Source organism: Penaeus chinensis, chromosome 7 (assembly GCF_019202785.1).
Source record: "Penaeus chinensis breed Huanghai No. 1 chromosome 7, ASM1920278v2, whole genome shotgun sequence".
Classification (NCBI taxonomy): Eukaryota; Metazoa; Arthropoda; class Malacostraca; order Decapoda; family Penaeidae; genus Penaeus; species Penaeus chinensis.
Genome location: NC_061825.1, coordinates 6,974,688 through 6,984,687, shown reverse-complemented (window position 1 = coordinate 6,984,687; position 10,000 = coordinate 6,974,688). Strand labels below are relative to the sequence as shown.

The 10,000-nt window shown below is 36.0% G+C and overlaps 1 protein-coding gene across 2 annotated transcripts in view; it reads right to left on the bottom strand.

The window, feature by feature from the left end:
- Nucleotides 1-10,000, bottom strand: part of LOC125027215 (UDP-galactose translocator-like) — a 10,639-nt gene that overhangs the window by 461 nt on the left and 178 nt on the right. Inside the window, exons 1-7 of one of the 2 annotated variants that reach the window (XM_047616158.1) lie at nt 9,833-10,000; nt 7,484-7,520; nt 7,135-7,254; nt 5,913-5,986; nt 5,124-5,264; nt 3,443-4,069; nt 2,316-2,829 (exon numbers count right to left, since the gene is read on the bottom strand). The exon at nt 9,833-10,000 is cut by the window's right edge and continues 178 nt beyond it. In XM_047616158.1, the coding sequence (XP_047472114.1) occupies nt 2,791-2,829; nt 3,443-4,069; nt 5,124-5,264; nt 5,913-5,986; nt 7,135-7,254; nt 7,484-7,502 (1,020 nt within the window). In that variant the 5' untranslated portion in view covers nt 7,503-7,520; nt 9,833-10,000 and the 3' untranslated portion in view covers nt 2,316-2,790. Of the gene's footprint in view, nt 1-2,315; nt 2,830-3,442; nt 4,070-5,123; nt 5,265-5,912; nt 5,987-7,134; nt 7,255-7,483; nt 7,521-9,832 lie in introns of those variants that run through there. The other variant, XM_047616159.1, reaches the window with a different exon arrangement.

The window sequence follows — 10,000 nt, the reverse complement described above, 5'->3', positions numbered from 1 at the left end:
AATCAATTAAGTTTAAGTAACATTCTTTTCTTTATAAATTTAAAATCAAATAAATTCAGATAACATCTTTCCATAAAAATATAATAAATGTCAAAACGTCCTAAACACACCTCAGCAGAACATGACATGAAAATCAGTGGTCAAATATGTCCCACATTATATAAATCTAGTAAGAAACAATGTCAACAATTCATTCATTAAATCAAAAGTGGATAAACAAGAAGTTACTATATTGCAAAATCAATATCAATCACTAAAACTATGAACATATCATTCAACCTATTATGCAGAAATTTATATGCAATCATGAAAAACAAATCACTTATACTACCAGCACCAAAAGCAGTGTTTTGGTAAATGTACAGAAAAAAAACGTGGTTTAAGACAAACAACATATTCAGCACAAAAAAAAAAAAAAAAAAAAAAAAAAAAAATCAATTTGCAAAATAAAAAAGGAGACTACTCATATAAGTAATAAAAGAGAGAGAAAAAAATAAATGCATTTTAGAGCTCCAATGTATCCTTTTTCCTCAATAAAATGAAAATAAAAGAAGTAGCAAAATGGGAAGAAAAGAAATCAGATCTCAACATTCCTACATTTTTAAAGCTTTTAGCTCGTGCAGCCACCATTACAAACTGATGGATAAACTACGGCATAGAAGAAATATTTACACATCTGGTAAATAACTGATTTGAGCTACAAAGTAATAAAGCTTTTGTAGTTATATGGGAAGTAAAAATAAATGCTTGATGAAAATCATATATTATTTGTCCTCAAGATCTAACATTTCCTTTAGATAAAAAAAAAAAAAAAAAAAAAAATCCAGAACTAACATACAAAGTATTCTTCAAAAAGAGAGAGAGAGAGAGAGAGAGAGAGAGAGAGAGAGAGAGAGAGAGAGAGAGAGAGAGAGAGAGAGAGAGAGAGAGAGAGAGAGAGAGAGAGAGAGAGAGAGAGAAAGAGAAAGAGAAAGAGAAAGAGAAAGAGAAAGAGAAAGAGAAAGAGAAAGAGAAAGAGAAAGAGAAAGAGAAAGAGAAAGAGAAAGAGAGAGAGAAAGAGAGAGAGAAAGAGAGAGAGAAAGAGAGAGAGAAAGAGAGAGAAAGAGAGAGAAAGAGAGAGAAATAATAAATAAATAATTAAAAAATAAAAATAAATTTAAAAAATCATAAAAAGAAAATCAGAAAAAAAAGAAAATACTACAATCTCTCATTTTGATATGTAATTATTGGCAATTCACTCTCACGAACTATTTTTCCTTCTACAACTATTAGGGAACAATTTTATATCAATCACATACAAGCCTAATCACTTTTAACCATATAAAATATAGTACATAGTATATGGTACAGAAATAACAACACAAGTTTAAACAAAGAGCAAGTAGCCATCTACACAGAATCACCTTTATTTACACATATTTTCTATGCAAAAGTGTAATTCCTTCATGCTGAAGCAAATTATGTGTAACCTGGATACCTCTTCAGGCTTTCATGCAATAACATATAAAACATTATAAAACTACTACATCAGGCAGATTTAGAGACCCATGCAAGTTTTAGATGTTGTTGGGTTTTTTTTACATATTAATCATGTTTTTTTTGTAAATCTCAGACAAAACTACTTCTTTTTTACATATTAATCATGTTTTTTTGTGTAAATCTCAGACAACACTACTTCTTTTAAAACTTATGCTATACTATACAAATAACTCAAACCATTAAATTCTGGTTCATCTTTATCAGCACAGTATCTACTTATCCAATCATTAATCTTTTTATATTCCAGATATATACACATCATGCTTACTAATTTGAACTTAATACATTGGAGGAGTTGGTTTACTTCAAACAACTTTGGCAGAGGCATACAAAAAAAAAACAACTGAAATCATGCATAATGTTACCAAAAGCTTGGCCCTAACAGCAACAGAGAGCATAATCACTTTTTATTACTTACAAGCAGAGTGACAGAATGACAGGAAAATATCTGAATTATTACTTACAACCTTTTATCAACAACTTTTCATTAACAATAGGAATGAGGAACTTACTGAAGTTATATTCAGCTTGTGCTCAACAGACAGCACAGAGAAGAAAAGGAAGATGAGGCAAAGTGGGGGTGTGGAGGAGGTGTAAGAAAGAAGGAAGGAAGGGCTGGAAAAAGGAAGAGAGGGAGGGAGAGCAGATGAGAAGAGAGGGGGGGGGGGGGGGGGGGGAGGGGGGAGAGAGAGGGAGAGAGAGAGAGGGGAGAGAGCAGGAGAGAGAGAGAGAGAGAGAGAGAGAGAGAGAGAGAGAGAGAGAGAGAGAGAGAGAGAGAGAGAGAGAGAGAGAGAGAGAGAGAGACAATGGTATAGATACTAATCTGTGCCATACCACACATATATCTAAAAGCATTAATCAAATACAATAATCCTTCACCTGACTAAAAACAAAAATATAAAAAAATAAAATTTATAAGAAATGCACTGATAATCCAGCAAAGGACATAACGAAAAGGAAGCAAATTAATACTGGCATTATATAATACTGTCTATGGAATTTAATAACCACAACACTAATGATATACCATTAACCAACAATTTACATTATAGAAAACAGGATTAGGTGCCAGCTGCCTTTCCCAATATGAATTAGCTATTCATCACTGTATGAAATATACCAACTCAATTATCAAAACATCAATAGTGCTTTTTTAATTAAGAATGATAAATAAGAAAAAAAAAGTTAGACATTTAGACAGCAACACTGGCTTGGAATAGTCCCTGAAGATTCTTGAGAATCATCAGCTTTTTACGCACAGCTGTTCTCGTCAGCTCCAGTGGTGCTACCCTGTCATAAAAGGAGTGTTACATGGGCATAAGAAACAGGCGACTTTTCAATATTCCTATTGACATTTTATATATAAAAAATCAACAACTTATTCTGAATGTACATGGTAAAAAAAAAAAGTTATTTGAGCACATAACAATTTTTCTATCTATATGCTACTTTTATCTTTTAGCTATATTGTGTAAATATATATATATTTTTGTGTTGACTGACTTAAACTTCTGAGAACCATATGTGTATATCACTTGCTGTGCTTAATAATGCCCCACAAGCTTTAGTCATCCCTTCTTGTCATGCATTTACCACCAGCATTAAACATGTCAAGGTGCATAGAGAATTTTAAGAAGTATATAAACTATATAATAAAATTCATATAATGTAAAGAGAACTCGAGAGCCTTATCTGAACAAGTTAGTATTTCCACACTCACTTGGCATTCAACAGATATTATCAAGTGTCTTGTGCTAAAAAAATATCTTGGTACTAAAAGTGGTGAAAAGCATAGTGTCGTGCTTGGTGCTACGTTTTAAAACAAGGTGCTTCACAATGAAAGAAGGCATTTAGTTAAAAATTCTGCACACCATTACAATTAGCACCATCACACTTTTCCTACCATGGGGTTGGCTGTTGGTTTCTTTGGCTCGTGGCTGTACAGGAAGATTGAGCCAATCACCATTGCGGTGCCAACTGCAAACTGGAATGTTATTACAAAACCAAACATAAATACTGAGGCAATTGTAGATAACACAATTGCTAATGAAGTTGCAAAGCCCTTTAAAATGTTGTCTGCATACTTAACGACCATGGCCACTAACAAGCCTCCAACGGCATTGAGGACTATTAAGTATGCCACATACCCATCATACCCAAAAAAGAACCCTTTTTCAGTGATGGATGAAAAGTCATTCATGTATGCAGTCATGACACCCAAGGGCAGTGACAGGAATGACAGCTGAACATTTCTGACCCAAACTGAAACATCTGACCCTTTCAGAATTTTTTCAAAGTAGATTCCTGCAAATCCTGAGCAACAACATGCTGCAATTGCAGCAACACAACCCAAAAGACGATTTTGATCACTAGAGCTGGCTGAGGAGCCTGTGTCGGTCGAAGACAGCTGCACCAGAGCTACGCCAGCAGTCAGGAACACCAAAGCTAACCACTGAGTGCCACGGAGCTGCTTTCTCAAAATCAGAACCGCAAACATGGCAGTTGTTAAAATCTTCATCTGGTATGTCACCTGCAAGATTAAAAAATCAACATTATAATGTATGCTATTCTTTCAAGATGTATAACAAGTGTGATAATATTGAAAGGAATTCAATCTGTTCTGCATTATATCACTAGAGGGTTCTCAGTACACTGGGAAAGTATGTGATTCAAGACTTCAGTATGTACAGGCTGAACCTCACTAGTCCAGTAAACTTGGAAATTAACAATGCCAGCAAAGATATGCATAAAATATGCAAATCAATGCCTACATACAAAAAAAAAAAAAAGGCAAATCAATGCTTATGCTCCACTGAATTACAGATCAAAACTTACAAATACCTACAGATTTCTTTATACCTGTACTGTTTTTTTTTTTTTTTTTTTTTGTGTGTGTGTGTGTGTGTGTGTGTGAAAGGTCTCTGTACATAGATGGCTCTGCTAGTGCTTAGCCACAAAGGAGTCAATTAGTAGACCTTGTGACCTTAACTGATTCCACTTTTCCTTGAATTGGTGGGAAAAATGTTTTTTTTACAAATGCTATGGATATTGATTGGGTTATCTTTATTATAGACATTTAATTTCTAAAATGTTATAAACATTAGTAACAGCAAAATAAGATAATGTAAAATATTTTTGTAAATCAAGGAAAAGGGTAAACAGGCGAGACAGGCAGTACTCGTAATTGGCTCATTGGTAACTTAGTAAAAGTGTAGCTATCTATCTGTAAAAACAATTAATAAAATAAACACACAGTGGGCATGGCATGTATGTACATGATATGCCAGGCGGCATTGGGTTAACTGACAACACCTGACAACTAATCATCAGATTCCAATCGCTGATCTGAACCATCAAAGCTGACAGACTAGTGAGTTTCAACCTAAACTCCACTGACCTCGTAAAAAGGGTGAAAAAAAAAATAATAATAATAAAAAAAAAAAGTAAATATATATAAATAACTAAATAAATGAAAATAAAGTAAATAAATTAATTAAATAATAATAATGAATGAATAAAAGATGAAGATGAAGAAAGAAAAACATTGGGAATAACTTGTGGTACGTAATTCCTTTTAACCTTACCTGGTAGGTAGCAGCATCAAGGTTGGAGGCAGACACATACAACAGATTATTCTGCACAAGGTAAATAAATGAAGGAACACACACTTTCAGAGTGTCTAATTTCTGCTGCCATATCTGGGTGTGTAGGGCCATGAACCAGTGCTGCGGAAGTATGTTATAATTAGTGTCATCTGTCTAAAACAAGAAAATAAGAATAACAAATAAATGGAGTTACAAGAGTACATCACAGATCACATTAAAACAGGCTTATCATTTCTACAGTATTACGGATATAAACTTAATGTGCTGCACTTTGATACAAATATAAATATATTTTTCTAGAATATACTTATCTATACATTTAATTTCCAAAATCTATTGTATTCTTTTGGAAGAGGAGACTTTTTGGTGCAAGAAAAATATAACTACATATCATACAATTATCATGATATTATATAATTATTTTGTTGTATATTACCAGGTCTTCATAATTCCACAAGAGCAAAATATGAAAACAATTACAGGGGACTTTGCTTTGGCCTGATTAGTATTCTGACAGCGGAATATCAATGCAAACAGCAGGTATACTATAACCAGATCCATTTTACCCTTTCTCAAAAGTCTTCACAAACACACCATACATACCGTATATCACATGCATGCCACATTATTACCTTGATATATATGCATAAGGCTTCTGTCATTCTTCAGCTGTCAACTGATCACCAGACTAATACGTCATCTTAATTGTGTTAAGGGAAAAAGGAAGGTTTACAATCAAACATACTTCATAATATCCTTAAGCCCTACCTGCACAGATCCCTCTTGCTTCCACACTAGAAACAGAGAAGCCAACAGCTTTACAAACTCGGCCATCACAACAGCTGCAAATAAAATGCTGTGTAAGATTTATCACTTTATATATATATATTTTTTTTTATTGAAGTCCAAAACTGGAGAGACAGAGAGAGACAGAGAGAGACAGAGAGAGAAAGAGAGAAAGAGAGAAAGAGAGAAAGAAAGAAAGAAAGAAAGAAAGAAAGAAAGAAAGACAGAAAGAAAGAAAGAGAAAGAGTGAGAGACAGAGAGACAGAGCGCAATAGAGAGAGAACGAGAGAGAGATCTTATTGATCTCCACTGTAATACAAATTTATTTATTGTATTTGCTCATAAATGGCTCTTCAAGTTCTTAATCACCAAGGAGTCAGTTATTAGTCCTACCTATCTTACCTGTTTACCCTTTTCCTCGACTTTTGGGAAGGGTCTTTTGCATAATTTAATTGTCTTAAATGTTACCATGACTTTAAAAACAATATAATAATTATAACATCTATAACAATATTGATATCAATTGTATTAACCCCTTGCCGACGGATACGACGGGTAGACACGTGCTTTGCCCACTGTTAGTACTTGTTTGATTGTTTATACACATAGATTGCTATACTTGTACTAAGTCACCAATGAGCCAGTTAGGAGTACTGCCCGTCTCGCCCGTTCACCCTTTTCTTTGATTTACGAAATATTTTACATTATCTTATTTTGCTGTTACTAATATTAAAAAACATTATAATAATTATAATGTTTATAATAAAAATAACACCATCGATATCCATAGCACTAGTACAAAACACGTTTTTCCCGCCAATTCAAATCACGTATGGTCACAAGGTCTACTAATTGACTCCTTTGTGGCTAAGCACTAGCAGAGCCATCTATGAGCAGACATTTCACAAAAAATATAGAAAATGGGCACAGCATTTTCCCCGACGGCATTGGGTTAAAAAAGAAAAACACAGTTTCCCACTTGACAGACTCCTTGGTGGCTGAGCACATATGGAGCCATCTGTATGTAAAAAATTCATAAAAAAAAAAAAAATACAGAGAGCAGAACATAGATCTTTGGTGGTTTGGTTAAAGAAAATTGTTTACCATTTCTTTTTGTAGAAAAAACTAGTGGAATCCACTGTTTCCTCAACACATCTGCATCTACTTTATACTGTAGTCTTCAATAAAAGACACAATGACTAACCTGTGGATGCAATAAACATATCTCCTGACCGAGTCCTTGCATAGCGCATACTTAATGCAACAGCAGAGTTTTGTACTGTGAGCGTTACCAGGCTCACATATTTGAGGATGTGCCCTTGTGCTGGAACAAGAATGTGCGGTCAAATTACAGTTCCTGTTAAATGTATTCTTTAGTGAAGTATAGTCTTCCACATATTTTTAGCTTCAAGAAGACAATTGCAAAAATACAATAAAACATATTCAAAATATGACTTCAATCCATGAGAATTACTCAATATTAAAAATAATAATAATAATAATAAAATAAATAGATAAATAAATAAATAAAATAAATGAAAATTAAAGCTTACCATTCTTATCCGACCCCATCTTGGCTTTTTAGTATATCTGTAAGGAAAGTAAAACCAAATTAGACATGCAAATAATCATAAAAATGTATAAATTTTGTGAAATGTTGAAAGCACTAATGAACAAGCAATGGAAGAATCAACAATAAGTGATGATGATGATGATGATTTATGGAATACTGCACCACTTATGGCTAACAAGAAGAAACATTAGTCAAGCTGTGAGTTCACATGTCTATATGTGGCAATTATATTGGTTGATCTGTGTAAATTGATTTAAAACTTGCAGTTTTCTATAACAGAAGGTCTACCATCTGATGACTAACCCAATAGTGGTAAAGGGCTCTTGCAAAGACCAACAAATATTTATCATGTGTATTCTGGCAAGTGTGAGCTTGGAGAAACTAATTCCATATTTGATGATGTATTGTCAGTGAGGTCTGCTAACTCTATGTTGCTAGAATATACATTGTTAATGTTTAATAACTGTTACTGGAGATCCAGCAATTGTGCCATTTGGCGTGCGGCAATGGCAAACATATAGGTGTCTACTAATCATTTACCATTTTTGTTTTAAGCTTCTGTGGATGTTTAAAGACCAGCTACTGTAAATGTATAGTAATTCTATACAAAAGGTGCACAATACCAATAATAATGAATTTAGTGTTGTGGGACTGCTACCTACTGCACTGTTATGGTAGTTTCTGTCTCCAGATACCTGCAATTGTAATGATGTTTGCACAGATAGTTAGGGAGGATAAGTAAAATATCTGGGGAATAACATGGTAAACAAATCAATTAATCAATCAACGGGGGCATCCACCCTTTGCTACCATCCACAGGGATCCCTCATGGGAAACCTCCTGTAGCTCTGGCCATTATCCAGTCCATTCAAGTGTTGAAAAGTGTTGGTGCAAGGACACAGCCTTGCCTACCCCCTGAGTTAACAGTGAAAAAGCTCGACAGGTCCCTACCACATTTTACAGTACTTCCAGTACCAGTATATTGGCCTGCTATTAAACCAATAATCTGTATCAGAAACCCCTTAAGTCTATGGATCTCCCACAGCAATTCGCAATGAACCAAGTCTGTTTCAGAAGACTGTTGGCAAAAACTCTGCTTGGTATACTGAGCAGGGTGATGCCACGGTAGTTACTATAGTCTCGATCCCCTCTCTCCTTCCAGAGAGGGATGACCATGCCCCTCCACAGGTCGGGGGAATGGATCCAGACTGCCAGATGGCAACCAAGACTGTATGCAGCTCTGAGCCATAGGTTCATCCCCAACCAATAGAAGTTCAGTAGCGATATCACATATGCCTTCAGCTTTCCCACCCTTCAGCTTAGAGATCGCCTCCCTATTCTCAGTTAGGGTAGGAGGTTCCTTGCTGATGGGTGGGTCCTGCACAGGGATTGTGATATCAATTGCATCAATACTAACTGCTGGAGGGTCTACCTGATACAGCTGCTCAAAATACTCAACAGTTTCAAACCCCAACATGATCTGAGATGACCCATCCATCCACTGAGCGGTAAACAAGGAATAATTATGAATAGCAAAAATCTTCTTGAGGAGGGGCCCCATCACAATCCTGCTTGTAGGGGAGTTATATCAATGTGCCATCAAAGCCAATGGACCATCAACTGATTGTCACCATGACAAAGGTCTCTCCTAGAGTGATGCACCACGACAATGCAGTCTCATTAAGTGGCATATGCCTATAACACTCTAGCAAAGGCAAGTAAATTTCTTATGAATACCTGATACTGCACCACTCTTCTTATTACCATTAGGTTTGTTATACTTGGATTCTGCAGACAGAACAGCATACATCAATTCACTCTATACTAAATTTGCTACTAACTGCATCACACACTTTCTGCATAACGGTACCCTATACAATCAAAAATACTCCTTTTCATTCACATTCCTGATGGTCACAGAACATCCCTCTCACAAGGGAAGTACACAATTCAAGGACAGTGACTGTCACCAAAGAGCATATCAGAGAAGCAACAATTTCCACTTTCACTTTCCTCCAGAAGATTTCCTCTCAACAAAGACAAAAGCTCACCGCCTGTAGTGATATTACAAAGCTCTTTTCGACCGACCTGACCTTCGGGCAGACCAGCCAGCTGTTTTTCCCTCACGAGCTCTGAGTGAAAGCCTGCACGCTTCGATTACACTTCCCTACAGTACGAGACAGGTGAAGGATACCTGCCAATTATCTTTCCGGACCCTAATCGAGTCCCCGCTAACGCAGCTCTGACAAGCCCCATACCTTTCCCCTCTCGAGTCTTCCCCACTACCTGTCACTTGCAGAACAAGACACAAGAATAAGCTCCACTCTACCTCGGTAGCTCGGCGACAGGAGGGAGGGAGAGAGAGGGAGGCTCGTGCTATTAGGATAAATTAGGCCCGAGGCGAGTGCATGTCCTCGGGGGCGCTGACACCAGTGGACCGCGAGCCACGTCGGCAGCCTCTCCTCTCTCTCTCTTATCTCTCGCTTTATGGCCCTCC